General features: G+C 51.4%; 12 protein-coding genes across 12 annotated transcripts; 4 read left to right on the plus strand and 8 right to left on the minus strand.

The window, feature by feature from the left end:
* Nucleotides 1-468: 468 nt before the first annotated feature.
* On the plus strand, nucleotides 469-3,040 carry UREG_05772 (uncharacterized protein; the record flags this gene model as incomplete). The annotated part of the gene is made up of 4 exons (XM_002585037.1): nucleotides 469-516; nucleotides 582-1,321; nucleotides 1,372-1,512; nucleotides 1,570-3,040. The coding sequence occupies 4 exons, from the start codon at nucleotides 469-471 to the stop codon at nucleotides 3,038-3,040; spliced, it is 2,400 nt and encodes a 799-aa protein (XP_002585083.1).
* Nucleotides 3,041-3,730: 690 nt separating this feature from the next.
* Nucleotides 3,731-4,395, minus strand: UREG_05773 (50S ribosomal protein L17; the record flags this gene model as incomplete). Its single annotated transcript, XM_002585038.1, has 2 exons — nucleotides 3,731-4,060; nucleotides 4,180-4,395. 2 exons carry the CDS (start codon nucleotides 4,393-4,395, stop codon nucleotides 3,731-3,733), a joined length of 546 nt encoding a protein of 181 aa, XP_002585084.1.
* Nucleotides 4,396-5,597: 1,202 nt separating this feature from the next.
* Nucleotides 5,598-6,335, minus strand: UREG_05774 (uncharacterized protein; the record flags this gene model as incomplete). Its single annotated transcript, XM_002585039.1, has 1 exon — nucleotides 5,598-6,335. The coding sequence occupies one exon, from the start codon at nucleotides 6,333-6,335 to the stop codon at nucleotides 5,598-5,600; it is 738 nt and encodes a 245-aa protein (XP_002585085.1).
* A 406-nt stretch (nucleotides 6,336-6,741) lies between these two features.
* Nucleotides 6,742-7,281, plus strand: UREG_05775 (40S ribosomal protein S23; the record flags this gene model as incomplete). Its single annotated transcript, XM_002585040.1, has 2 exons — nucleotides 6,742-7,000; nucleotides 7,103-7,281. The coding sequence occupies 2 exons, from the start codon at nucleotides 6,742-6,744 to the stop codon at nucleotides 7,279-7,281; spliced, it is 438 nt and encodes a 145-aa protein (XP_002585086.1).
* A 350-nt stretch (nucleotides 7,282-7,631) lies between these two features.
* UREG_05776 (uncharacterized protein) lies at nucleotides 7,632-9,128 on the minus strand (the record flags this gene model as incomplete). The annotated part of the gene is made up of 3 exons (XM_002585041.1): nucleotides 7,632-7,704; nucleotides 7,781-8,965; nucleotides 9,028-9,128. 3 exons carry the CDS (start codon nucleotides 9,126-9,128, stop codon nucleotides 7,632-7,634), a joined length of 1,359 nt encoding a protein of 452 aa, XP_002585087.1.
* Nucleotides 9,129-10,921: 1,793 nt separating this feature from the next.
* UREG_05777 (uncharacterized protein) lies at nucleotides 10,922-12,529 on the plus strand (the record flags this gene model as incomplete). The annotated part of the gene is made up of 2 exons (XM_002585042.1): nucleotides 10,922-12,308; nucleotides 12,387-12,529. 2 exons carry the CDS (start codon nucleotides 10,922-10,924, stop codon nucleotides 12,527-12,529), a joined length of 1,530 nt encoding a protein of 509 aa, XP_002585088.1.
* Nucleotides 12,530-13,034: 505 nt separating this feature from the next.
* On the minus strand, nucleotides 13,035-14,256 carry UREG_05778 (uncharacterized protein; the record flags this gene model as incomplete). The annotated part of the gene is made up of 2 exons (XM_002585043.1): nucleotides 13,035-14,094; nucleotides 14,168-14,256. 2 exons carry the CDS (start codon nucleotides 14,254-14,256, stop codon nucleotides 13,035-13,037), a joined length of 1,149 nt encoding a protein of 382 aa, XP_002585089.1.
* Nucleotides 14,257-14,813: 557 nt separating this feature from the next.
* UREG_05779 (uncharacterized protein) lies at nucleotides 14,814-15,827 on the plus strand (the record flags this gene model as incomplete). Its single annotated transcript, XM_002585044.1, has 2 exons — nucleotides 14,814-15,154; nucleotides 15,224-15,827. 2 exons carry the CDS (start codon nucleotides 14,814-14,816, stop codon nucleotides 15,825-15,827), a joined length of 945 nt encoding a protein of 314 aa, XP_002585090.1.
* A 587-nt stretch (nucleotides 15,828-16,414) lies between these two features.
* UREG_05780 (E3 ubiquitin--protein ligase pub1) lies at nucleotides 16,415-19,460 on the minus strand (the record flags this gene model as incomplete). The annotated part of the gene is made up of 9 exons (XM_002585045.1): nucleotides 16,415-16,514; nucleotides 16,573-16,968; nucleotides 17,022-17,159; nucleotides 17,219-17,512; nucleotides 17,572-18,787; nucleotides 18,861-18,994; nucleotides 19,056-19,161; nucleotides 19,346-19,365; nucleotides 19,441-19,460. 9 exons carry the CDS (start codon nucleotides 19,458-19,460, stop codon nucleotides 16,415-16,417), a joined length of 2,424 nt encoding a protein of 807 aa, XP_002585091.1.
* A 1,072-nt stretch (nucleotides 19,461-20,532) lies between these two features.
* UREG_05781 (polyadenylate-binding protein 2) lies at nucleotides 20,533-21,457 on the minus strand (the record flags this gene model as incomplete). The annotated part of the gene is made up of 4 exons (XM_002585046.1): nucleotides 20,533-20,706; nucleotides 20,777-20,864; nucleotides 21,027-21,283; nucleotides 21,392-21,457. The coding sequence occupies 4 exons, from the start codon at nucleotides 21,455-21,457 to the stop codon at nucleotides 20,533-20,535; spliced, it is 585 nt and encodes a 194-aa protein (XP_002585092.1).
* A 773-nt stretch (nucleotides 21,458-22,230) lies between these two features.
* UREG_05782 (vacuolar protein sorting 29) lies at nucleotides 22,231-23,067 on the minus strand (the record flags this gene model as incomplete). The annotated part of the gene is made up of 3 exons (XM_002585047.1): nucleotides 22,231-22,347; nucleotides 22,433-22,843; nucleotides 23,011-23,067. 3 exons carry the CDS (start codon nucleotides 23,065-23,067, stop codon nucleotides 22,231-22,233), a joined length of 585 nt encoding a protein of 194 aa, XP_002585093.1.
* Nucleotides 23,068-23,899: 832 nt separating this feature from the next.
* Nucleotides 23,900-25,684, minus strand: UREG_05783 (uncharacterized protein; the record flags this gene model as incomplete). Its single annotated transcript, XM_002585048.1, has 1 exon — nucleotides 23,900-25,684. One exon carries the CDS (start codon nucleotides 25,682-25,684, stop codon nucleotides 23,900-23,902), a length of 1,785 nt encoding a protein of 594 aa, XP_002585094.1.
* Nucleotides 25,685-27,589: the final 1,905 nt, after the last annotated feature.

The following is a 27,589-nucleotide window of genomic DNA, read 5'->3' on the forward strand; positions in this document are numbered from 1 at the left end:
AACTCTCATCTTTATCAACTTTCAGCACTTCCTCCTCCTCCTCGTCCTCCCTGGTCTCCCCACCGCCGACATTCCACCTGCGCCGGTTGTTTGCTGACAGTGACACCCGCTGCTATCTGCACTGGAAGGGAATTTTTGTCCCTGCTCAGTATGAGCTTTGTGGTTTAGGCCTCCCGCTTGCCAGTTTTTACAACCAGACTCAGCCTCAAAAGAGAATTCCCACTTGCTACCCGGCCTCTGCTTTACCTCCCATCTATTGTCTAAATTCTATTTATTTTGTTCAGTGACTTCCATGGCGAATATCCATGTCCAGAGATATGTCGTCTGCTTGCCCGGACTTGTGCGTGGTGGCTTTTTATATTGACCTTGTTTCCGCTATATGATCACCGTGGGACTTTCTGAGAGCCACACTGTCAGTGTGTTACAGCCTTTTGAACTGGACCAGCATTCACTATATTCTTTTTCACAATGGCTTCAAACACAGCGCAACTTAATGGTCAACTATCATTCGCAAAGGTGAGCTTCTGTGCGGTTGCAACTTTTTTCTCCTTGGGCATCCGCGCTTACACCAAATTTGTCAGGTTGCGATGATGAACCCGCCTCTTGACCAGCGTAGTTTTCCACACCATCAGGGGACGCAAAAAAACGAGTCTGTTGCCGACGTACCAATTCCTCACGATCCAGTGACCGGTGGAGCTTCGGGCCAACGAGATCTACGACATGGCGATACGGACAGCGTGCACGTGGATGAGCTGTCTAAAGGGGTCCAAACACTTCACTTGGTTAGGACAGAGGAAGCGGCAGATGGCTTAGAGACGCCTGAAGAGGACGACCATTTGAAAAACGAGGGCGCGTTTGATGACGACCAGACCCACTTGTCTAACTCTTCTACGAAACCTACAAGCTTCGATTCCAAGAGCATGGCTTCGGTAACGACGTTCGCCATGGATGAAAAGGAGTCGTTGCGGCCCGATGATAGCGCAAGTGTTCAGGCTATTGAAGAAGATGACATTTCTCTACCTGCTTCGGGTGCTCTCAATTCCCAAGCCGGTTCGGAGAACAGTGCCCGCGTAGACCGCGTCAACCAACTGGCTATGTCCCAACGACTTTCTGGCATGGCCTCAGTCAATGTTTCACGACTAAACGAAGGCTTGAAATCTCTACATCATGATCCAGCTATTAATCCTGTGAACGAGCGGACTCTCCACGGGTTTCCGAATGAGCCAGATGAGAAACTGCTTGAAGCGATGCGTTCCCCAAAAGACAGGTTACTTATACTTCAGCTCGAAGAGAAAATCATTTGTTTTATCAAGAACCCTAGGTTAGCTTCGTGTTACTTTCCCATTATGTCGACACTGACAACCATTATAGTGAACAATCTTTAGAGCTTCCGCCCTGCAACGCTTTCGGGCGCCTGCTCGCTCATAAGTTGGGAGATTACTATCATTTGACACACTTTGTGGACAATAATGTAACGTCTGTCCGTCTCCACCGGACGCCGTGGTGTAGGCTGTAAGTGGATATATCCGGCTCACTATTCAGTTACACTCTCGAAGCTGACTTAGCTAGACCTACCCCTCTGTCGGCACTCTACGCTGCAAATGCCATGAAAACCCCGCCGCCAGTAGTACCAGCAATGAAAATAATGCGCCGTGCTGGCCAACAAGGAACGTCATTTTCCGTTGGAGGAAGTACCGCGCCTAGTTCATCGGTACCATCGAAAACCGCGTCGGAAGTAGGAGCGGAAGGATCTGGTGAAGATGGAACGGAATCATCAACAGCAGCCACACCAGCCAAAGAACGCCAGGCTTTGACGCGCGAGGAGCGCGAAGCGAAGTATCAAGAAGCTCGTGAAAGAATATTCAGAGATTTTCCCGAATCCAAATCCTCAGATAGTCCCAACAGCGGCGAACACAGCGCGAATGTCTCTAGGTCTAACTCAAGAGCTGGCCGTAAGAAACACAAACAAAGGACGCCACATGACGATAGTTTCGAGGCGAGGTCGCAATTTAGTACTTACTATGGCGGTGTTCAATATTCAAATGCGCAGTTACCGTTCACAGGACCCGTGCATGACCCTTCGTTCATCCCGCAAAACAACTACATGTTGGGGCAACCGCCTTCCGCCGGTTTGAATTTCGGGCAGGGCAATCAGAACACTACCATGTATTCACCCCAGGCTAATAACACTGGGTTTCCGCATTATCCAATGGGTATGGGACCGCAAGGTGGCTGGCAGAATGGACATATTCCAGCTCAGTACGCAAACTTTCACCAGGGCGCCCAACTCCCAATGATGTCGCAGCAGTCATCTACGAGATCGTCGCCAGCGATGAACTCCTATGCTCTTCCCACCGGAATGCAATATCCACAATCCCCTCCGACATGGACACAACCTCCTTACCAATCTAACTATCCCTCTCCTGCGGTGCAAAGGAACCCTCAAGCCGTACACTGGCCTAACCTACCGCCTAATCCTGTCTCTTCCACCCAAGTGGTTTATCCATATGGCCAATCTCAAAACCAGACGTACTCTCAAATTCCTCCTAGCAATGGTTCCCAGCATCCCTTACCCGGGAGTTTCGTGCGCTCATCGTTTAATCCGCAAAGCAGATCCTTCGCTCCGGGCGCAGGAATCTCTCAGCCATCTTCTCAGCCGTCTAGTAGTCATCCCGCATCTGCTTCCCCTTGGGCGGCGACTCTAGACAATGTGAACCGATTTCAAGCTAAAAATCTGGGATCTCAGGCTAATAACAGAGGTTCCACCTCTACATCATCGGGAGCGGGAAGACAATCCGACAATAAAAACTCGATTGCGAAGTGGGGTACACCATCTCATCTCCCGCCAAAGCCTCCCCCGTCAGAAGTTCCTTATGACTTTGATCGGATGGCGCGAACCTCAACATCATCTTCTCAGGCTTATACGAATAATACTTCCACTCTTCCAAAGCCAGTGACATCAAAATCTGGCCCTTTGGTTGTGGGTGGCACGGCTTCTCAAAATTCTCGATCTCATGGAACCTCAGCCTCGGCGCTGTAACGGCTTCCTTGCATACTTAGGTATCTTATTCCTACCCAAGGTATTTTACCTCGCTATCCGTATCTGACGACAAGTGATAGGCGCATCTGGACATCTTCTGGTTATGGGTAATGTTATACATGTCAACATATAGTGCTCATAGGCGGCGTCGCATGGTCCCGGATTATCGTTTACATCTTGCAAAAGAATTGCTACTTTTTGATCCATGGAGTGCTCAGAGGAAATTGCAAAACTTGGCAGATAAGATGTTATAATGTAACTGCATGAAAAGCCTTGTTAGACTTGTGGCGAATACTCGCTTCCTGTATCTGCACCCTGTGCATCCGCCTGTTTCCCTGGCTTGTTTCGTTTACTTCTACCCGCCCAAGCTCGAGAGCTAATAGCAGGGGCGTGGGAGCTTACATGTGGTCGAGTTGATGCTGCTAGGCATGGAGATAGTAGCGTTAAGGTCTCACTAGGACAAGTAATGGAATTTGAGTCATGATAATGTACATTGTTTCCAGCTTTGGCTCAGTCTATGAATCATTATGATAACCAGGTTGCTGATCATCGTTGAACATAACCCCCGACCGGATACAGGGCAGAACCAAAGCAATAAATGAGGCATCACTCCCGAAACGCCAGCTATACCAAGAACAAGTTACATCCGCTTCAGCAAGGGGAGCGAGATCCCCCTTTCCCCCATCTATTTCACAAACCCTGCGTCCGCAGATTCTCCTCAGCCTTCTGAACCTCCTTCTCCAGCGCCTCGGCGCCATCCTTCCTGTACCGCGTCACCTTCTTGACATTCCGTTCCGTGAACTCGTTGATTTCCATGCCCTGTGCCCGACGTCGAGCGACGGTTTTGGCGGTCATGGCGAAGCGCATATCGCGCGGGCCGTCGACGAGTTCGAGGATGGCGGAGGGCGCTTGGTCGGGTTTGTGGGGCTCGATGCGCAGGACGCGGGTGTAGCCGCCTGGACGGTTGAGATAGCGGTCACGGAGGGGGCCGAAGAGTTTGGGGAGGAGCTCATGGGGGGTCTGGGAAAGTTTCGTGGTGGGTTAGTAGATGCGTGGCTAGCAATGCATGGAAGGGCGGCTTCTTAAAGGAAGTATCCCCCGGTTGGAAAATGAGGGAGCCGGGGGAAGCAAAGACGTACGAAGAAAATAGACAGAGCTCTTCTCTTGCTGGCTTCGGTGTTCTTCTTTCCAAGGGTGATCAGCTTCTCAGCTAGTCGCTGTGCCTCTTTGGCCTTGGCCCAGGTTGTCGTGATGGATTCATGCGTGAAGAGGGAAGTTACGAGATTTCGGAGGAGAGCTTGTCTGTGCGAGGATTTTCGGCCTAGATGGCGATATTTCATTGCGCCGCCGGCCATGTTGAAGGCGGATTAGGAAATTTTCGGCGCCCGGCGCGCAAGGGTTATGTAGGCCGGATTGGAGGGGGGAACACAATTGAGGTAGCCGATGACACTCGGACTGGAATTGATAGCAGTTTGGGTCTATGGAATAAGCTGTAGGATGAATTGCAGCGTGAGAATTGCTGTCCAGCCCGTCGAGATAGTCAGAACGATGAGAGGAAGATTGGGAAAGTTGACAAATGCCGCTAGTGAGCTTGCGGGCCCAATCGGAGCCGAGAACTGGAAGAGAGTCAAAGCTCACCACCAGCATCAAATGACGGGAAACGCACTCTGGCAATGTCTGTCTCTGGCTAGATACACGTTTGATCAACCCTCTATGCGGCGTGTTCGTGCTCTTTGATAAAATGGGATTTTTCACCGGCTTCGTATGTCCATCTCCCCTCCACCTGCCCAGCAACACTACGGACAAGATCCTGCAGCTTACCGCAAACTCAGCTGGGAGGCTTCACCCTCACGACCTCCATACTCTACCTGACCTTACACCTCCATCTCGCAAGCCGGACTCACCAACACAGAGTCTTACGGGAACAGATTGACCTTCTCAACACACTCTCCCTCCCAGCAACGGCCAGAAATGGTCTGATTAGAGACGGTGCTGCTGCTGATGTGATGGCTCGATGGGGTTATTTACCTCGCGAGAGACCTGGGATCATGGAGCTAGGCAAGGAGAGATGGAACCAGGAAGTCAAATTGCTTGTCAGGAGAGCGCAGGAGATAGAGTGGGGTGAGGTACAGGAGAATCTGCATAAAGCATGGCAAGCGGCACGGAATCTGGTCAAAGACAACTGAATATTGGTAGTTTGAGTTGGTTGCTAGCTATATTTTTAAAAGCTATGATACCCCTTTGTACGAATAGCTTGGGATTGCTTGGTTGCCTATATGTCCAGCGCCAGGAATATGGCTCTGCTGTCATGGAAACGGTGTTCATCTACTTGGTTTCAACTCGTCTCTCTCTTAGCTGAAGTTCCTAGCCTTCCGTAGACGGAATGATAGACCGGATTGTGATGCCGTGATTTGTTCAAGGGCGCAGATATGGCCTGCTACGCATGGGTCGCGGTACTGAACCTCTGATCCCAGTGTCCTCGGTGAGTTTGTCAAGCTGACGATTCAGTGTCAATGACCTTGGTAGAAGCGGAAGACGTTATCTCGAATCGGTAGATTCAGCCATCTGGCACTGCGGAGCTGATACTTTCGCTCTCGCTCCAAATCTCTTTGCTCTCACGCTCCACGGCCCGCATAGCATTGGCAACCTCATTGAGTTTCGCCACAACGTCCAAGACACTGTTATTCACCCGTTCAAAATATCGGTCGTTGGCCTCTCTCCTCTTCCTTGCGAAGAAGATATCCTTTTCCGTCTTCTCATCCAACACGTTATGAGGCGAACGGTCTTCTGTTTCCGTGGACGCACGCCCTACAGACTCCGGTCCTTTCATCCCAGAGTCGCTCGCCGAGCTCTCGACCACTTCATCTGCCTCACTTCTCGCCCACGCCTGCGCCAACGCCAACTGCTTAACCCGCAGTTCCTCGAGGGCTCTGGAATGCTCTGCACCAAACACATGGTCTCCGCTTGCGGCATTCAACTCCACCTCGGCGAGAGTGCTCTGCATCTCTTCCCACACGGCGTCCCCAGAGTCGATTTCGGCCTGACCGCAGGATCGAGCGGGGCGAAGAAAGGGTGAACCTAGCTCCGGAGCAGCACCACGGAAACTTTTTGAAGTGCCATGGCGCACCGAAGAGGCCTGGGTCCCTTTTATGGATGACGCTCTACTGGCGGACCCTTGAGGTAAGTTGAGGAGACCGGGCGGGAGGGACAGATTCGAAGCGTTGTGAGAGGGCGGGCCCTGGAAGAGAGCTGGTCGAGGGGGGCGCTGGTTTGTTTTGCTAGGCTGTAATGTCATTTTCACAAGAAACCATCCAAGCACTATTCACGCTGGCAGTTAGTCTGGGTCGACGCTGCTGATGTTCAAATGAAGGGGAGCTCAAGTCGCGGGCCCCGGATAAATGAATCGCCGGGCCGTTCCGAAACTCGCTTAGCGTTAGGGCGGAGGCGAGCGACATCCACAGTCAGGCGCAGTTTGGAAAAATCGACGACAGCGACCTCATCCGCCCTCGACAAACCAACCCGGCTTCTCAACCCGCCCGACTTTGCGATAGCACGCGAATCGGTACGTAACAGCACCTTTGTCCCCGGGCTCTTCAGCCTCTCCAATTTTATCCCCTCCTCAAGCGTGGAAAACTTACTCGTTCCGACATTCACAGCAAAAAAAAGACTACCCTCCATCGACAACCTAGAAACACGTCAACATGGGTAAAGGCAAGCCGCGCGGTCTCAACGCCGCCCGCAAGTTGCGCACCCACCGCCGCGACAACCGCTGGGCCGATCTCTCATTCAAGAAGCGCCTCCTCGGAACCGCCTTCAAGTCCTCGCCATTCGGTGGCTCCTCCCACGCCAAGGGTATCGTTCTCGAGAAAGTCGGTGTCGAAGCCAAACAGCCCAACTCTGCTATCCGAAAGTGTGTCAAGGTGCAGTTGATCAAGAACGGCAAGAAGGTCACTGCTTTCGGTGGGTCTTCTTTTTTACAATTCACCTATGGGGGGTCACGGGAACTTTTGCTGGTTGAAAGTAGGAACAGAGGGTGCTGATATGTGATTTGATATGAATTAGTGCCAAATGACGGTTGCTTGAACTTTGTCGATGAGAACGACGAAGTACTCCTCGCTGGTTTCGGTCGTAAGGGCAAGGCCAAGGGTGATATTCCCGGTGTCCGATTCAAGGTCGTCAAGGTTTCCGGTGTCGGCCTCAGTGCTCTCTGGAAGGAGAAGAAGGAGAAGCCCAGATCTTAGATGATCCCAGGGGGGTGCCGGGGTTGGGGGAGTGTTGGAAAGCGAGATGGCAGGGGAAGCATGGCCTTCATACCGGCTGGAACTTGTGTGGGATATTTTCCGTGCTACAACTACTATGCCCGAGTGGATGATGAAATCGCCCAAGACATGTAAACTGGTCTGATGGCTGTGATAATAAAATTCCAGCCCCATGATACAGGCGGAATTCATGTTGATTATGGGGGAACGGTAGCACAGATGGAAACGCCGGTAAAGAATAGCTCGCTCCCGCTTTTTCTATGATAATGTTTCATAAAATTTCTGAATGCCATTTGCATCATGATTTCAAGTTTTGAGCCTAAATACTGCAATCACAAGTTGACATCCTCACTGCGATAGTGATCCGCAACAATTCGGTACAGATACGACGGTGCATGTCCTCCCCTATAAGTATCTTTTGTCAGCTCTGTTTTAGTAGCGGCGGTACTCGAAGCAAGAAGAAAAAGAAAAAAAAACGTACACATTCGTAATGTAAAGATCGATAAGCTCAGCAGGCACGTAATCCGATAGAGGATTGAGCACGCTGATAGTATCCATCAACTCTCCATCCTCATACGGGAGCACAGCACTCGGGTCTCCGTATTCAACAAGCGACCGATGGTCAAACGGATACACCGGACTCAGCTTGTACACTCCACTCACAACAACCACCGGTGTCTGGTGTGCTTTAGCAGCGTTAGCAATGAGCCGGGTCCCCGCTGCAGCGACCAAACCCCCGTTGGCGAGAACACAGTCTGTTCCGAGAATGACCTTGTTTACCCGGGACATCAGGGCGAATATTGCAGAATCCGGAATCAGTATAACTGTGATGCCTTGGGCAATCAATGGCTTCTGGAACGCTTCGGGCGTTAATCGTTCCTCGTCTCCGCTGCTAATGCCGGTCACTGTTGCATGGGTATCTTCGTGGTTGTTCGGATATGATTCTACTTGGATCACGGTAAATTTCCGCTTCGCGGCGGCTTTAAGGAGGAACTTTTGCACTGTGGTCGACGCAGTGTGCGTGAGGATCACCTCGTTTGAGTGTATGTGCTCGAGCGCGTAGGCGGCGATCTGGTCATTGACCTGGTTGAGTTCTTCCAGGATCTCTTTTATACCATCAAACACTTCACCTCGATAATCCCTCGGCTTGTCATCGCCCGTTTCCGGATCCCCTCGAGATATGGTGATTGGTGAATTAGGGTCGGTGGATTCGGGCGGATATGAAAGCAGATTAAACATGGAGGTTCCCGGGAGCGCGGGAGCGGCCGCAACTGGACCCGTAGACGAGGGTCTCTCAAGCGAATCCAGGTGCGATAGCTTCTCGAGGGCACCACTGGCGTGTGTCGACAGGCGCGCCTGGTTGCTGAAGCTGCCCTGGGGTGGGGTGTGCGGGCGCGTATCGTCCGATCCAGCATCGCTCATCATGCCCCAGTCCCGTTTCAAGCCCTCGGCCTCATCTCTCATCATGCCTAGGACACGGCGGGTGATATTTCCCACGATCAATTGCTTGGGCTGCTCGGACACGAGCCGTCTCCCGATCCGCTTCACATGGTCGATCAGCGTCGCCGGGTCATTGGATTTGTTGGTGTGCATCGCCCGGAGGAGGAGATGTGCTGTGGCCAGCGCGCATGAGTGCGGCTGCTGGATTTGTCGGCGTTTTAGGAGTCTATCATGCTTATCAGTACCGCGAAAGCCAGACTCCAGGGCGGGGTGCGCGCGCAAACGAACGTGATTAGATTCTCCGTCGACGCCTCTACTGTATTTTGCTTTAAGGATTGAATATAGCTCGACAAGCCCGGCGTCATGGGCACTGCCGCTGGCGCCGGCATCTTGGCAGGTTTCTGCTGTTCCGACCGTGACTGTGCTTGCGATTCCCAGCTGGATGCGTTTTGAACGATGACTCAATGTGGAGGGGAAGATCTGTGGCAGAAAAAATGGATTGATTTTGAGATGAGCAACAGCAGTCAGGATCTCTTCTGGACAATTAAAAGGATGTTTAACACAACTGTAACAGTGTCAATGGAAAAGATTCCTTTCGAGCAAAGCTGTTTTGTGAAAGATCATAGTGGTGATCAGATCGATTGTCTTCACTCCATTCCACACCATCACTCCAAACAGCATGGCGCTTGTTAGCACTCAGTCCACTGGTGAACATCTGATACTCTTTACTCTTTTACGAACTCAATTCTATCAAGGAGTCTATTAATCACTCATCATGAATTTGCACATAGGGGTAGATTAACAGATCCAAAAAAGAAAGACGCTAATTTTGGAATGCTCAGCGACCTCGACCTCGCGAGCAAGTCAGTAGCAAAGTACAAGAGATACCATGTCCAGTATGTGGATGGCCAAGGCTCTATTGTTGTTTTCTAACATTCATCATATTGGGAGAAATCTGTGTGAGAATGGGCTATCTTTATCAAGAAACAACTGTTGCCTGACTGCCAATGTTCCTCTATAGTGGACAAAAGCCCAAATGGGTTGCTTCTAATCAGAGGGCTCATCCAGACTCCAGAGAGACACATCCCAAGCAAAACCTATGTCCGCACAGGAGGGCCTTCCACTCTTCAGGGATAGTATAACATATTCGGCATTCACAGTGATGCTCCAGCTTCCTGACATCAGCCTCCAACATGTGGATGTGCTTATTTGTCCTTCTCAGCTCTGCACAGTGTTTGGTTTCCTGCTCAGAGTAGAGCGGAAACTTAGTAAACAAGAGCATTTTTCATATAGTCCTGATCTTTTATGCCTTGGCTTCATGCGGACTAGATTGCCAATCGTGTTAAAGAATGTTGTAAATGCGCATGAATCCACAGGCATACTTGGAGAATAGAATAGTTCACCGTTTCACTCGGAGTCAGTTCTTTCAAGACGGGGAGTCTTTTTGATAGAAAAAATTGCAGCCAGCCTTGCTCCAACTAAAGAGCGGGCAAGGCAAAAAGAGTGCCATTGGAGATAGCAGGGGAACTGGTATAACAAGCCGATGACATTTAGCTAGAGAAAAACCGAATTTTGCCTGGGCTTGGGTATAGGAGGCCGGGCGAGACAAGGAGGCCGCGTTGAGATCAGGCAGTGAATCCCGATATAGCAATTCCATCTAGTATAACTTGTCAGTCATGTCGCTCAGGCTGTTCAATCTCAGCTTGCAGCGATCCGGAGGCAATGCCAAAGCACTGATGCTGTATTCATGCCCTTTGAGAAGCCCTTGTGCGGTGCGATGTTGAACAGGGACGCTGGAATGTGACCGTCGACGGCCGCTTGTTTGGCCCAACAACTCAACCCGCCGCACAGCTCGCTCCCCACATCATCTCAACAATTGAAGCCCGACGCTCTTCCTTCTGCCGACTCGAGGCAGCGCATTGTGTCTCGACCTGTTCTCCGCAAGAACCAGCATTGTCGCATTGGTATGCTCGCAGCTGAAACAACGGCGCCTTGGACACAGCTGAGTCGTTGAGGGGGGTGCAATTCAAACGACGACTGGCGGCGCATTTGGTTTGTCCACGCCTCACTCCTCTCTTCTCGGCGGCTACTCTGCTGGAAACGCAAGCTTTAGATACGGACTCTCACAAGTCAAACATTCGCGTTGTGCAGGCTTGAATTCACCTCTGCCGCCCGACGAACGATGAACTCCCTCAATATCCTCTCGTCCCGCGTTATCGGCCAGACGACGCCCACTTCGCCCGGATCCCGATCCCGTTCGCACTCCCAAGGCCCTGCGTTTTCTGGCAGAAATAGCTTCGCGGAAAATCGTTCCTATAGTGAGGGAAATCTACATGACATCGGCTCACTCGAGGGCTCAACCGAGGAGGAGTTGACTAGCCTTGAGCAACCTAGTGACGTTCCCGCGGACAATGATGCTGGGGCAGAGAAGGTCCCTTTGCTCCCCGGGCTACAAGTGAACGGGAAGATACTGGGAGCCAGCGATCTGCACACAATTGCGCAACAGCTTGTCGAGGTAATTGCGGAAGCATTGTCCTCGATACTGTACACCCTTGCTTCCCCGGCTATTTACATTGTACGCTCGTTTCGTGATGAAAATGGACGATACTCGCCTCTCAACCCCGTCCGGCGGATGCGGTGGACGCGCTCGGAGCAGAGAAGAGCCTCCATACCGGCTCAAGGGCCGGGAGCGAGGAAATCTAGGTCTGACTCCGAGAAAGGCACCGCCAGCTCGAGAAGTTTGAGGATGTATCCCTCCAGAGAGTCGATATCCTCGATATCATCAAATGCGTCGGAATCGGAGACCGATCGAAGAGCGCCTACACCTAGTGGCCGGCATTTGAGATCCAAATCCGAGCAAATACCCAGCAGCGGAGAGGAAGTGACGCCAAGACGTTCAATACGCATCCAGATTCAAAATAACCGCAAGAATAGAAGAGACAAAACGCAAAAGAGGCGAGGGAGTGAACTGAGCGATGCTACAAACGTCGCTGCCGAGAGTCTCAAGTCACCTATATCTCCTTCTATCCATCGAATCACCAAATACCCGCACGCTCCCGCTCCACCACGGCCACTGATCCCGCCACGACAGCCCTCCTACGCCCCCGGATCGAGTTCTGCATTCCCGCAAAAGACACTAGTCCTCGACCTCGATGAAACGCTCATCCACTCTCTCGCAAAAGGCGGCCGTATGTCCAGCGGCCACATGGTCGAAGTCCGCCTGTCCACACCCATGACTACATCCACCACCCTCGATGGGCCGACCACGACCCTAGGCCCGCAGCATCCCATCCTCTACTACGTCCACAAACGGCCGCATTGCGACGTCTTCCTCCGCAAAATCTGCAAGTGGTACAAGCTCGTCATCTTCACGGCAAGCGTGCAAGAGTACGCCGACCCCGTGATCGACTGGCTGGAGCAGGAGCGGAAGTACTTCCAGGGTCGGTATTATCGGCAGCATTGCACGTTCAGGAACGGGGCGTATATCAAGGATTTGAGCTCCGTGGAGCCAGATTTGAGTAAAGTGATGATTTTGGATAATAGCCCTATGAGTTATATATTCCATGAAGGTGAGCCCCCTCATTGACAACGACGTTTTGACAAGTGCATCTGGAGTGGTACGTTAACGGGAGGGCTATTATCGTTAGACAACGCGATCCCGATCGAAGGTTGGATCAACGATCCGACGGACAATGACCTGCTGCATCTCATCCCCATGCTGGAAGCAATGCAGTACGTGACTGATGTACGAGCCTTGCTGGCCCTACGGCGCGGTGAAGCCATGACATAGGATGTTGCCGTGGCTTGTTGAATAGTTGTATATACTGATACTGACATCTCTCATCTTGTTTTCTCGTGTCCTCCTTGTTTTTGAAATCATGCATAAGCGTCCAGCAAGTCTCTTTCCCCGCCATATATCTTGCATTTGTATTTAACAGGGCTGCTATCATCGTCTTTAGGTTGTATTATGCTGCTTCTCTTTGCTCTATGATACACATTTTTAATAATTCTTACTTTTTGATAGCTTGACGGTGCTTTTCCCCTGCTATTATTTGCCGCTTCCCTTAGAACGCTTGGCTCGGGTCACTGTGCTTAACAAAAGACAAAATGTATGTACGATTGTCAGCAAAAGGCAGACGGTCAAGAATTAGCTACGTGTTTGTTCTATCCTTGCGTTGAATCAGCTGAAATCTATGTACAGTACATGCAAAAAAAAAAAGTCTCAAAAACCTGTCATTAAAACAGCCACTATCACGTTCAGCGAGATAAAGAAAGAATACTGCATAGTTGTAGCTTTATTTGGTCACTTCTGCAAGTGCCTCCTTCAAGGCCTGGATGGCCTTGTCGATATCATTCCTCGCAGGATCCATCACACTCACACCCATGTGGCCGAACCGAATGTAGGTGCTCGCAATGTCCTTGTGCAAACCACCAGCGAACACCACGCCCTTCTTACCCAGAATGGGGAGAACATCCGCCGGCGTCAATCCCTCAGGCAATCTGATCGCCGTCATGGCATTGGCCTGACACTCCGGCTTGGCAGCCAGCTGGTGCAATCCCAGCTCGGCCACTGCGCTCTTGACTCGCGCAGAGGCGGCGCGGTGAGCAGCGAAGCGCTCAGAGAGCGGTTTGGAAGCGATCTGGGCCAGAGCGGTGTGCAGTGCTCGGACGAGCTGTGTCGCCGGAGTCGCAAAGTAGGACGGCTTACCGGCTTCGTAGTTTTGCATGATGGGGAGCCAGTTGGCCAGGGAGGCGTAGTAGCTGGCTGGAGGGCATTGCCGGGTCTTGAATCGCTCCATGGCGCGGCCGGAGCACATCACGATGCTGAGGCCTGGAGGGCAGCCAATGGCCTTTTGGCTGGCGGTGAGGACGACATCGATGTCCCATGCGTCAAAGGCGATTTCCTCGCAGCCGACGCTGCAGACGCCGTCGACGACGACGAGAGTGTTTGGGCTGACGCGCCGGACGAGCTCAGCGACGGCTTTGATGTCGCTGAGGACGCCAGTGGAAGTGTCGACGTGGGTGATGGTGATGATCTTGTAGTCCGCTAGCTTCAATGCTTGTTCAATATCGGCGAGGGCGGGACGGTCGCCGATGGGTGCTTTCAACTGGGTGGGCTTCGCACCGTAGGTTTCGAGACAGGCCGCGAAGGAATCGGCAAAGTATCCGCTGTGAAGCACGAGCGCTTCCTGGCCGGATTCGATGAGGTTGGAAGCAACGAGGTCCCAGCCGAGGGTGCCGGAGCCGGCAAGGATGAAGGGCTGGGCGGCGGGAGAGGTGCTCTGGAAGAGCTTGCGGACAAGGGTCAGGGACTCGCCAAAGGTTTTGACAAAGGCCGGGCCGACATGGCTCTCACTTGAGAATGGGTTAGCATGCCACAGTTCGTTATTGGAGAAGGGGGGAAAATTGGAATTTGAGATGAACATACGCGAAATGGGACATGGAGTGCAGCACGGCATCGTCAAACTCAATGGGGCCGGGAATCAGCAAGGTCGGATGAGGAGGCTGGGCCGACATGGTTGCAGAGGGATCCCTTGTCGCTGTCGTCGTCGTCGCCGTGGTGCTGTATCGTCGCAGCGGCTGCTGTTGCTGCTGAAGTTGATGGAGAAGAGGGGCTTCGCGGACAAGCGGTTTATATTCCAAGTCGTCCGGTTCCACAGAGACAACCCTCTCGGTCGAGAACGGCGTGTTCAGAGCGGGCAGCGGCAGCTTCTGATCAAAGTGCCTGGAGATCAGACTCAGACGTTGGCGGGCGGAAGGGCGTGAGGAAGCCAGCGTGACGGCGAGAAGGGGAGAGGCCGCGGGGTAGATCCGGGATGCTGCGAGTCGGAATGTCGCCGCCAGCTTGAGGGATGAAGATCACGACGGGGTCACGGCAGAAGCGAGTGATTGAGAATCGGACGAAGAAACGAAAGAGAGAAGTGTCTTTTCTCGAACTGAAATCAAATTCCGTCGAAATCGAATTCTGGGGATCAAAAAGAATTTTCGGCTGAAATCAATATCAATTAACCTTAACTAACAGCACAGAATAGAACGGATATCAACACTGATGCTCAGACAACAACCCAATCAATATGCCCTTTGACTCTTCCACCAGCTTCTCTCCAGCAGACATCCTGCCGTCAACCCTCGCGCACCTCATCTCCCGCTATCCAGACACCGCTCGTGCCGTGTACCGGACGAAGCTGGAGTCAAAGGCAAAAAACTCCAAGGATGACATTGAAAGGCAGCTCAAGTCCTTTCTAGAGCTGGACTGCTGGCGATATCAAGTGCTGCCCGCCGCTTTACAGGACAGAGCAGACACCACGGCAACGAGGCCGACGAAGAGGACGAAGAGAGCTCCAGATGCCTCAGCCGGCGCTGACGGCCTGCACCTCAACAAGGATGAACTGGTGCAACTGATGGAATGGAAACTGTGCGAGCCTTGATCTCACCCGTCTGCTTATAATGCATACATATACTCAACAAGTTCTCCTCAACGCAGAAAACACGGCTCCTTCAGACCCGCCCTCATGAACCTCATCCGCTCGAACCCAGATTCCCAAATCCACACCGCAACCAGCAACGCGTTCTCCTCGCTACCGACGGCCCTCAAACCACAAGACGGCGATGGCGATGACGCCCTCTACCCTTCCGCCAGCCTCGAGATCCTCACCAAATCCCTCCGCGGCGTAGGCCCCGCCACCGCATCCCTGATCCTCTCCGCCAGCACCGCATCTTCAAGCACCAACCAAGTCCCCTTCTTCAGCGACGAGATGTACTGGTGGCTCTGCTCGCACCGCTACCCACCATCATCCGCATCCAGCCCGAAGCAGTCGAAACCGCCACCGAAGCTGAAATACACCGTCAAAGAATACCGCGAACTATGGGACGCGGCGCGGGAATTGATTGCACGCATGAACACGCTGGACGAGAAACACTCCTTTTCAATGCAAGAGATTGAACAGGCTGCGTTTGTGATTGGCCATTTCGAGCAGTCTGGACATGATTCCCTTGGATCAGAGGTCGTCTTGCCTCCAGTTCCGGCGGCAAAAGGAGACGAAGAAAACACCAAGCAGCGTTCAACAAGCAAGAAAAGAAGGCGTTGATTTTTGTGATTTACGTACTCTAATCTCTCCTTCCTTTCCACGCCTGTTTTATACCCCCCGTAAGTGTATTAGTGAAGAGCATAATCTCAGAACTGTTGTTCATTTATCATCACCATCGATAAAATTGCATATCTCCATACAAACTAGAAATAAAGGGAAAGAGGCCTTTGGGAAAGCAAATCAGAGCGCAATTAAGAAAAACTCCAGCACACAAAGAAAATCTCGCGCAATGTACGGTTGTCCACATCTCTCAGCGACCTCGACGGCTAGTTTTGGAAGCGCTGGGGACTCAATGTCATCAAGGACGGAAGAAGGAAAATCAGCAAAGACATCAAAAGAAACCCACAATCAACATCGTGCAAACTAGAAAAGAGGCAAAGGCACAACTCATAATCCGAAACCTTCCAGTATTTTAGAAAGGTAGCTGTTTCTATATACTATCTGTACATGGATTCGTTAGAACGCAAAAATCGGCTGCATCGCAATCCCTCGCCCATTCCACTGTAGTTCCCAGGAGCGAAGAAATAAACGCGTGATTCTTGTAAACTGCACATCCAAAAAAAAAGGGGATGGGGTGGCTATGTAAATTACTCTTGCCCGAAACCCACGGTTTCTTCCACGGCGATAGACAGTTTGTTCTGCAATGCTTCGTGCGTCTTGTATGGGGGGAGATCAAGTCGGTTGAAACTATAGATCTGGTCAATTGCAGGCTTCTAATTATTGAGAAAGGGAAAGCGGAGTGTACCAGGTGTGGGACTTTGGAAGTGCGTTGATATCCCCGGACTTCTCAATCGTAAATCTTCTGGGTCCATCACTTCCCTGTAAATCCTTGAACCCGTTGACGGGAATACGCGAAGTACCCGTAGCAAACTGCAACAATCTCGACTTTTGTTCAGCATCCCAAGAACGGATAATTTTCCAGAAGTTCTGAATCACTTCATCTTGCTCCTGGTATCCGCGGTAATCCGTATGTTTCTTCCAGTCTTCGACATCAATATCTGCGATACCGCCGATCAGAAGCTCAAGCTCTCGTTCATCGAAAACATTGACAAGATCCGACGGAATAAGTTCATTAAATCCGGCAATAAAGGCGTTGAATTGCTCTTCTACTCGCTTCTGAATCTTCCACTCCGTGACAAGCCTGCATTCCTCGTTAGGTTTGTTTAATAGCTCAATACAAATCAAATTACTTACTCAACATATTGTCGCTTATTCTCATTCGTAACAGCGATATCTCTACCGCCGGGAATTAAGTCAATCGTCTTATGCTCTCCAAACTGCTCATCGTCGACTGCGAAAGTCAGCTCAAACACCCCTTCGATATCGTTCTCCCTGCCAAAAGTTTAGTAAAAAGCATCATCCGAGTTGAATGCCCATAGGTGCAAGCGTACAAGGTCCATGTCAAATTCCGATGGAAGTCTTCGTCAACACCCTCCATGTCCTGCAGGGTGACTTTCTTCCTCAGCATCATCTTGTAAAAAGCGCCAATAAAGAACGAATCCAAAAACCGTCGATGGAATATAGCGAGGCCAACCACCCGTCCTATGAACCTGAAATAATTCAAATGCTCTGGGTTAACGCCAGAATGTGGGTTGATTTGAAGCGTGTAATTATCGTGAGCGGAATATTCAAATAAGCAGTAAAATGGATTAAACATTTCGTGCGAGAGAAGGAAAAAGAATTCACTATACACGTTAGTTTAGAAAGCTGCTGGGTGTTAAACGCCTTCTAGGACTGGACTTACCGAGACAAACCACCGTAATCAAGACCATCCTCTCCATCGAACTTTATCATCAAACGCTTCTTAAGATCTGCAGGACTTTGCCGCATAATCTCCGCATATGAATCTTCGAAAATGGCACCACGCCGTACTTTAACATGACACTGGCCGGACATGATTCTCAGCGCGGGCTGTGACCTGAAGTAAATCAACTTGCGCCGGAAGTCACGTTTATATTGAGGCACGCCCTGGTCAAGCGACGATGGCAATCGAGGATCATCCCACGTTGTCGTCTTCGTATTGTGATCAACAAAGTACACGCGAGCGGTATTCGTGAGACGCATTTCCCAGCCACTTGGCAGAGGTCCGAGTTGAGAAAGTGGTTGAGAGGAAATTTTATTATTCCCGCTCGCCCCGGGTCCATACATGCGAATATACTGTTGTCGACGAGGATCCACCCAAGTAGTCGTTCTAGTGTTATGGTCAACAAAGTATGAGCGGCCTTCGGGGGTATATCGTTGTTCCCATCCTGCCGGAAGCTCGCCAGAACCCGCCGTCGTAGCCCCTGTGGTCATCATCTGCACCGCCGTCGCATTGTTTGCAGCGGGTGGAGTGCGAGCTTCCTGTTGCGAATCCGGCGAATTGGCACCAGTCCGGTCCTCCGGAAGCATTCGGTTCTGATGGGCTCGCCGTTCCATTTGCATGTTGGCCTCTAGCTGGGAACGCTGCGCCTGCTCGCTATAATGGGCTGATGGACGGGACCATGTTGTTGTCCGGGTATTGTGATCTACATAATATGTTCGACCTAACCCATCTTCTCGCCGCTCCCAGCCCGCAGGTAGTCTTCCTTGACCGTCCTCGAAAGAGCTCAAATTTCTAGTATGACTTGGCATCCCATTGACCGGTGGCCCAGTTCCGTTTACTGGGGTTACGGTTGTGGCGGGGGTGGTTGTGGACGGGTTTCGAGAAGGTTGCAGGAGAGAAGAGGGAGCCGTGTTTGTCGTCGGGGTTTCCGCAGCAGATGAGGTTGGGCGTGCGCCTGGAATAGGTGCGAGTGCGGGGAGAGTCGGGGGATGCGGCTGGCTAGGCGTGGTTGTAGCAGGAAGGGTATTGGTATGGGATCTTGGTCCACCCTGGTTTGCTGGGATAGGCGTCGATAGATCGGTAGAGAGATTGATGATTAGTTTCCCATGAACGACCATATTATCGTTGGATTTTTTGAGATCTCTGGAAAGCATTTCTGGGTAGTGAAGCGCCGTAAGCATCCAGGTCGTCACCAGGTCAATCCGGCAAACCAAGGAACGTAAACTTACCGTTGTCACCGACGTCAAGGTCAATCACATCTCCGATTCGGATATTTATCACCCCCAGGAAACCTTGATCCTTCTTCTTAAACTTCTTCTGGTCAAATATCTGAATCGCCAATATGCTATCCTCCGTGACCTTCCTACAACACGAGCATCGTCAGAACCAACGGCCAATACTACTTTGGGGATCAGACATCGTACAAATCAAACATTTCATTCCAATACGGATTCAACGTCTTCTTGATCACAGAAGTCGTATGCGTCTGCTCACCTCCCACCGTCGCCACCGCGAAGGGATCCGGAAAGCCTTTTGAAACACGACCACGTCAGTCTGCGTGTCCACAGACATCATTACGGTAGGCCTTGACACTCACGGAATACATCTCGTTTATACAATCCATCGGCGGCGATAACTGTTCAGGAAACAACAGGTTAACACTGTGACGGCCAAGGGGGGGAAAGGGGGTCGACGGATCTATATGGCGGCATACTTGTCACTCGCAGGTTTGGCCTGTTGCAGAAGCCGATTAGACGTTAATCACACATGGCACCAAGGAAATAGCGGCCTAGGAAGGAAAGCACTCACGCATTTGCAGTCGAACCCATTCTTATGGCAGTATCAGTTGTTCAGTAGGGCCTGTCTCCGTCCGAACAGGTCGGTTCTGGTTGGAAGCCAAGCGCAATGGCTTCGTGAGATAGGGTTCATTCAGCGCGGGGCAAGCAGAGGGACCAAAAGGAATGAAAGGAGTGTTGCAAGACCCAAAGAACTGCAATGCAGCAGTGAGCAAATGCTGATAGAGGACCAGCAAAGACAGGTGTTGTTTGCAGTGGCTTCTTTTTGGTGGTCCGGATATTCTTTGGTTGCTGGATGGATGGTAAGGGAATGGGATAGACTCAGCCTCAGTCCAAACTCACCTAGTGTCTTGAGTGGCGCTCCCCGCTCTTATTGTCCCTGCTGGAACGTGTCGAATGCATCAAGAGCAGCCAAATACTGCCAGACCGAGCGGATGAACAATTAGATGATACAGTGCACGGTGGATTGCTGCTTGCTCCTCCGTCAACAAAGAAAACAGGTGTTGTTGCCGACAAGCTTGTTGTTGCTTCCGGCAGATATGGATCAGTGTGGAGAAGTCGAACATCTGACAAGGATGCAAAGCCACCAGATCAAGATGTCATCAACGCCCAATGAAGATTTTTTCTCCGCCGCTTGAGCTGACTCTTGAAGTCGACAATACGAGTCTTGTTCAGACTTACGGTTGCTGGATTACTCTGAAGCGGAGAAAACAAGCCCTGCCTGTGTCTAAAAGATAAACAATAGAACAGTCTACCTGTCAGCCTGTCGCCCAGCGGCCAACGTATTATGCCCTTCTGCTTTTTAACCCAATATAGATTGCATATAAAACGAAGACTTGCAAGCCAGGCGAAGCCACAGAGTAAAGTAAAACACGGGCTCAGTAGAAGGCGAAAAGTTAAAAGGAAACATCATCGAGTATCAAATAGCTCCAGAAATTCTCCCCTTGTGATTCTTTTAAAATCCCTCTCCCTTTTAAGTGTCGTGACGTATCATACACACACGTTCTGTTCAACTGCGAATCGACCATCTCTCGAGATGGGCATTTCGACCGGCAATTCTGGAGGAGTCGCAGGTGGTGGAATGCACCACCTGCAGGTTTATTGCCTAATACGGTGAAAAGCCCCGGCCCCGACCGCGATACCCGCCGCCCCGGTACGATCCCCGGGGAGGATAGCCGCCACGGCCACCGTAGCCACCGCCGTATCCGCGACCGCCGCGGAAGCCACCGCGCCCACGGCCACGGCTCATGCCAGGAAGGTTGGTGCGTTTGGGAACAACCTATAATCGTAGAAAACGCACATGATTAGCCAAAGCAAAATCGTCAAGGGAGATCGTTGAGCGAATTCACCTTGAGGTTTCTTCCACGGAACACACTCTCGTTCAAAACCAACGCCTGTGCCACCAGGCTGGGCTCACTGAATTCGACATACGCATACCTGCCACACAACCGCCATTAGCACTCCATCTCTTGCCAGGCAGCGATGGCGATAACAAAAGCGGAAAAACACATCTCGTAGACAAACAGGAAGAACAATCAAGGAAGAAGATTTCAAAAAAGGATTCTCCATGGCAATCAAGTCAAGTTTCAAAAAACCCACCCCTTCGGATGTCCCGTAAATTTGTCCAGCAGGATCGTCACCCGGTTTATCGATCCGCAGCTCTGGAAATGAGCCTGAATCTCCTCCGGGGAGGCGCCGTAGTCGACGTTGCCCACGAAGATGCTCCGCGCATCAATATCCTCTTTGTCCTCGCGCAGGTTCTCCGACTGTTTGTCTAGCGACGCTTGCATCTCGCGCAGTTTTGCGGCTTCTGATTCCATCTCGGCGACTCGTCGCTTCATGGCTTCGATTTCTTCCTGCGAGCCCAGGGCGGTTAGCAGCCGAATTCATAGCTAGAAAAGGGGCCCCGAGAGTGCTCCATTGACTTCGATGTGAGAGATTTTAAAAGACCGGGACCAGCATACCTCATCGTCGCCATGCTTGTCATGTGTGTTCATATGCTCTTCGGGTATATCTCCGGTGGTAGCCATGTCGAGGAAGGGGAAAAAAAAAGGTTCAACGGGTGGTCTGAGGATAGATAAGATCGAACGCTGGATAGAGCGCAAAAAACAGCTGGATACTACGGTCTGGCGGGCGCGGACGAGGAGGATTAAGAGGAAGAGAAAACTAGTCAAGCGGCAGATTGATACAGCCGCAAAGATTGACGTCAAAGGTAGAACTGCCCTATGAATAGTTAATTGTTCAAGATAGCGAGGCACCAAAGGCCTTGTCACAGTAGCAGAAAATTGAATGACTTGATTATCGTCAATCAATCAGTTGCTCTGCTTGATGCTGCTGAATGAATCGATAACTGATCGTGAGCTTTGCTGCTGGGCGATGGCCTAAGCTTTGACAAATCAGGGATGGTGGCAATGATCGCCCAGCGGTCTCAACAGCATCAACAACGGGAAGATGTCGCTTGTGGAGAATCTACGTTTCGGAGTATATCGTCCATTTCGATTAATTGCCGTTTTATGATCGCTGTGCCTGGTCCATTATATTTTCACTAATATGCAGGAATACTACCCCTGTATATCGAAGTCCTATGAGAGTATCACGGCATTGACGGAGTAGATTGTCCACCACCGTTGTAAATGATGCGCGATGCACTAGGTGAAGCCGGTCTCAATCGCCAATGTCAGAAATATGCAGTATTAGAATCAAGCCCCTAACCCCCATACTCCAGTACATTATGACAGCTCAGCGGTAGGAGCTGTGAATAATAAAATAAAGAAAAAGGTGAAAAACATGCACCAGACATGCCTCAATCCGCCTGGACGTTCGGTTTCCGATACGACATCTTTTCGACAGACACCGTCTCCGTCCCTTGCTCGTCAGTTCGTAACTGGTAGACGTAAAGCACCAGCACATCACCTTGCACCTAAACCCAAAAGTAAGAAAGACGAAGCTCATCAGCAATTTTGCCAAAACACAAGCCAGCCCAAAGAGAGCAAAAAAGTACTCACATCCATCAAGCAAAAACTAGGTACCACCACCTCCTCCGCACCCCCCTCGGTGGTAAACGCCCCCGTCGCACTCCCCGGATTCACAAAAAACCTCCCCTCCGCCTCAAACGCATCAAACCGATGCGTACTCCCGCACAGTAACACGTCCACATCCATCTGCCGCGCCGCGATCAGCAACGCGTCCGAATCCCCCGGCGGCACGATCGTGTGGCCATGCGTGAACCCGATCCGCAGCGAGCCGTGCGTGATGACCTTGGACAGCGGGAGGTTGGGCGAGTCGACGTCGAAGTCGCCCTTGACGAGCTGCAGGTCGGGGGAGATTTGGCGGAGAAAGTCAAACGTTTCGCGGTCAGTGAGGTTGCCGAGACACAGGATCTGGCCGATTTTACCCGGCGTGAGGAGTTTCTTGAACTGGATGGGGGTAGAGAGGAGTGAGAAGGTGGTCCAAGAGCAATTCGTTTGGAGCAAGCAAAGGAGAGGGGAGGGGTCGAATCACACCTTTGCCGGTAAGTCCTATACCAGTGCAAAACCTCATTAGCATATCACAGCACATGGGCGGAGGGCAAATGCGTTCTCACTGGGGCTCTGTCTGGTATGAAGAGGTCGCCAATCACCAACACCAAGCGGGAGGTCATCTTCAATTCTCCGTGTGTAACTGCCCCTTCAGCAGCCCATTCCTAGAAGAACTTCCTAATTACAGTGAACACAGTGAAAGCAACGGTCCTGCTGAAGCTGCCCGGCAACACCTGAATACCTACACGTGACGTCAAATGCCAAGAACACAGGCGGCATCGTTCCTGGAGCTTGCGATCTCGCATCTTGTATGGAGTAGTTCAAGAAACCATGTCTCTCATGAGTCCACAGAAGCTGAGTTGTATAAATTATCCTACAAGAAGATGTACAATCAAGGTAAGCCCGCAAGAACTCCTGATTAAATCATCAATGCCCTCAAGGAAATTCGTTGCCTGAATCTCTGTCTACAATTTCCCTGAACCCAACTGTAAAGCAACAATAATCCTCCAAGCAGCCCCATGTTTCAAAACATAACAATAAAAGTTCCTCAAAACGCTGTGGGAAGAAAAAGCCAGCAGGTTGCACATTGACCTGCAAGTCGAAGCCACGCTCAAACTCAAAAAGGCAAGCCGAACGCTAGGAGTATCAATTGCATTACGGGGAAACAGGGACCCAGAAATAAGCAGTGAAAAGCACGTATTAAGTAGAATAGATAAAACGTATAGGAGAAAATCGAGTTCGCCAAATGCCATGTGCCAGCAGTCCCGCGGTAAGACCCATCCCTTAGACCAGGTGACCGAGTAGAGATACGAGATGCAGAAAGATTACAAAGGGTAATTGAGGAAAAGCAACAAAAGTATGAAAAGGCGCTTCAGATCTGCCAGGTGGTAGGAAAGGGGAGCCGAGTGCTAGTTAAGAATGCCAACGGCGGGCGAGTAAAATGGCGGTGATAGACTATTTCCGACGCGGTTTCCTGCTCCCGCTCTTTTTGCCCTTGATAGGGGAAGCGGGCGGTGAAACGAATGTAACGTGTTTCGGTTCAGTGGCAGTTTTGATATTCTCGATAGGACCACCAGCCCGGCTGCGTTTTATGGATTTGGCTTTCGCAGGGCTTGTCGTTGGTGGCCGCGACACAGCTGACAAATGACGTTTATGAGGCTCCGAGTAATCAACAGATGCCGTTGAAGAGGCCGATCCGCCTCCACTAGTTTCGAAACTGTCTTGGAACTCGAGATTGTCAAATGGTATGTCATCTTGGCCAGGTTCGGAAGGGCTAGGGCTAGGGCTTTCCGACTCCGAAGGCGCTTCATACTCATCGTCATCACTGACCAGACTTGGCGCTTGGTTCGATTCAAGGGTGTTTGGGCTCAGATTAGGAGAATTGGATTCAGTCATTTCAACATCACCGCCTTCCAACGGGCCCCGTCCGTTTCCCGTGGTTGCCGTCGAAGGGCCGTAAGGAGATCGATAGGGTTGGGAGGCTGGCGGCGGATTCCTCAGTGGTGGTAATGTTCGGACTTTCCCGAATCCTTGGTCGGCTCCCTTGCGACTACTTGGTCGTTGGTTTTGCGTTGGCGAAGACACGGTACGAGCGGGTAACCGGGTGGTACGGAAACCATGATGGGCTTCTCCAACATTAGATGAGGCATCGACGTCCATAGCGTCCTCATCAGAATCGTCTTCCAAACGGTACGAGTCAATTTCTGTTTTCGTTAACGCATCGTCAACCAGGTTGAGGAGATTCAAACCGAGACCCCTCCTCTGCATCAGGGCAGAGAGATGAGGTGTCTGTGGCGAAGCTGTAAAGTCAGGACTTGTTGCAATGTTCCGTATCCTTGGCTGTGTGACATTGGGTGATGAGCGGGATTTCAGCATAGAGCCGTCGCCTTTTGCACGAGGAGTATTGACAGCCTTGTCTTCACGGTGGGCTTTTGATGGTGTCCGTTTTCGCATAGCATCCCGTGCCGTAGAATCTAGAATGTGAGCGGACCTAATCAACGGGTGAACATATCCTGGAGGTGCGTTGGAGATCGGTTCATTGGTAGGCAATATTACTGTCCCGGATTCGTCGACTTCTACCGGTTCACCGGATGCTGCAGCAGCAGCGTCATGGCTAGCGAAGCTGCGATTATGTGCTATCCGGCAGTGGTTAATGAATCCTTGCGTGTTGGAGAAGTTGTCTCTACGGCAATCCAGGCACACAAGTTTAACCATTTTGCCATCAGATTTCCGTTTGATAATCATTGGCCCGGCTTTATCTTTGGGTGGAGGGTAACCGTTAGAGAGGGCTTGTAACTTTGCTCCCGCCGTGCTTCGTTGCGACCGCGAAGAACCTTCAGCCCATGATCCACGTGTTGTGCGACCTTCAAGCGGGCCTTTGCTCGCGCCATACATCGCAGACGGGAGGGGTTCAGGTTCGCCACCATCAAAGCGAGGATCTGGTAGAAGCCATTTTGCATAATGGCGACTGTACGGTCCATCAGTAACACCCCATGGTGATGGAGAGTCAGGCTGTCGGCCATTTTCAGGCCGTGCAACCGCGAATCCAGTACCCTGACTGACAGATTGCGCCAAACCGCTGCAGGCCGGGTAAGGAATTTCAGAGCAGCGGCGAAGCTGGTCCAAAGCAACTTGGCACTTTGCTATTTCTTGGTCGATAAGCCGCAACTCGTTGTGTTTGAGCAGGACTTCAAGGCTAAGCTGGGCCTCTAATGTTTGTCGCAACGTCTCGACATCCATTTTTGGTGACGAGAAGGTCCTCGGAGTATGTTCTACGCTTTGCGATCCTGGCCCTTGGCTTGCCGTATCTTTCCCTTCTCCCTGGTTTTCGCGTGAGGTGGTAATAGGTTGGGCCGCCGCAATCCGCAGGCACTTTTGCTGGAGAATCGTGATTGTGCATAGCGGTTAGATTGTTTAGGTCGGGGTTAGACTGTTGGAAGGGCATTGCCTTTTTCATCGGCGAAATCATGCAATTATCGCCCCGTACAGTTCCCAAGTCACCTGAATTTGTCCGTTTTCGCTTCAACTGGTGTGGCGACGACCCTCCCACGTTAGGCGACTGCTGTTGCGGCACAGCCAGCATCTTCACCTCCTCCGCTGTCACCTTATTACCCCCAATAGACCAAGGGATCAAACGAAACATTCCATACGATAGATCACCTTGTCGCGGCTCGTCGCGCAATGCCGCTGATGTGAAGAAGACAACCACAGAAAGGTCTCTCTGGCAGCTATTTTACTATCGCAGTTGTCGCTGCCACCGGTTGAGTAGGCAGGCGCATGGGTTTCGTTCGTCTCGACACCAAAGTCGCGTTCTCGGAAGCCAGGGGGAGGTGACGTCGGAAGGTTGCGGCGTTTCAGGAGCGGATCGGGTGGCGAGAAACCCGCGATATCGAAAAGGAGGGAGTTGTCTCTTTTTTTTTTTTGATCAAGCAGGGAGGATGTCAAGTAAAGGAGGGTCCGCCTCCATGAGGATGTCAGGGGAGTCGCGGAGTCGAACGTTGCCGACACGCAGATGTCAGGGTTGCGGGTGAACCGGGCTGAGACAGTCGGAGTTAACTAGGGTGTGGAGACCACGCAGAACGCCCAGATGTCTTAGCAAGTAGAATTGACGTATGCGACGCGAGACGCCGAAATATTGGAGAAATGGGGTGACTGCAAGTAGTGAGCGGTTTGGTGGTGGTGGTGGTGTTGGTCGGCGGCTATCGCAGAGGAATCGTGACGCTTCACGGTGCTCTTGGTGTGTTGTCCCAGGCACGACGGATCAGTGAATGGCGGCTTTTAGTTAGTCAGATCAACCTTAGTTGGACTGTGCTGGGAACGGAACCAAGGAAAGAAGGCGTCGAGAGAATGGAAGTTCCTCGATGTCTGAAAGAAGGGAGGAAGGGCCCATTTGTCCAAAGGCGGTATGGGCCAGCGGAGGTGGAAGAGTCAAAAGGCAGCACTGCGAGAAGATGCAGTTCTCGATGCTTCTCGCCTTGCTTTCCTCGATGGTTGATGAAAGGAGATGAAGAGGAGCCACAATACAGTTGCTTACAGGGAATAATACGGGCCTTTCCCGCGCTTGACTCACCAAGTGCATTACTCAGCACGGTTTACGCGTATTTCGATACAATGTTTCAGTCGCGGCAGTCAGTTACCAAGGCGCTAGTATCGGCTAGTAAGGTCCAGGCACCACACTTGTATTTTGCTGCCAAACTTGCATTAAGCCTTATGAAACACAGGCGGAGGGCGCCGTCTCGACCATACCAGACAGTGACGGGATGGGATTACACCCTTTCAAGGCCGCACCGTTACATTGCGGTCGCCTTTGTGCTTCGTGAGAGGGGTCCCCATCTGCGGGATGATCACATTTCTCGTCACGCCGGGATGGGTACGGAGGATTCTCCGGGCGAGTGCAACTTGCTCAGGAAGCATGTCGCCAAGCTTGATGCTTCGTACATCACTGGATCTCGCCCCACCGCTGTGCGTGCCGCCAAAAGCAATCACGCCAGCCAGGCACGTGATCTTCAGATCGCCGCCGACGCTGCCATAGCTGTATATCGAGCTTCGATCTGTGTAGTCACCCTCATTGACAAAAGATGGATTTTTACAAGAACCAAAGTGTCAACGAATTTCGAGCCGATCGCGAAATCATATTTCTGAAGC

The sequence above is a fragment of the Uncinocarpus reesii genome, genomic scaffold, assembly GCF_000003515.1.
Source record: "Uncinocarpus reesii 1704 scaffold_3 genomic scaffold, whole genome shotgun sequence".
NCBI lineage: Eukaryota > Fungi > Ascomycota > Eurotiomycetes > Onygenales > Onygenaceae > Uncinocarpus > Uncinocarpus reesii.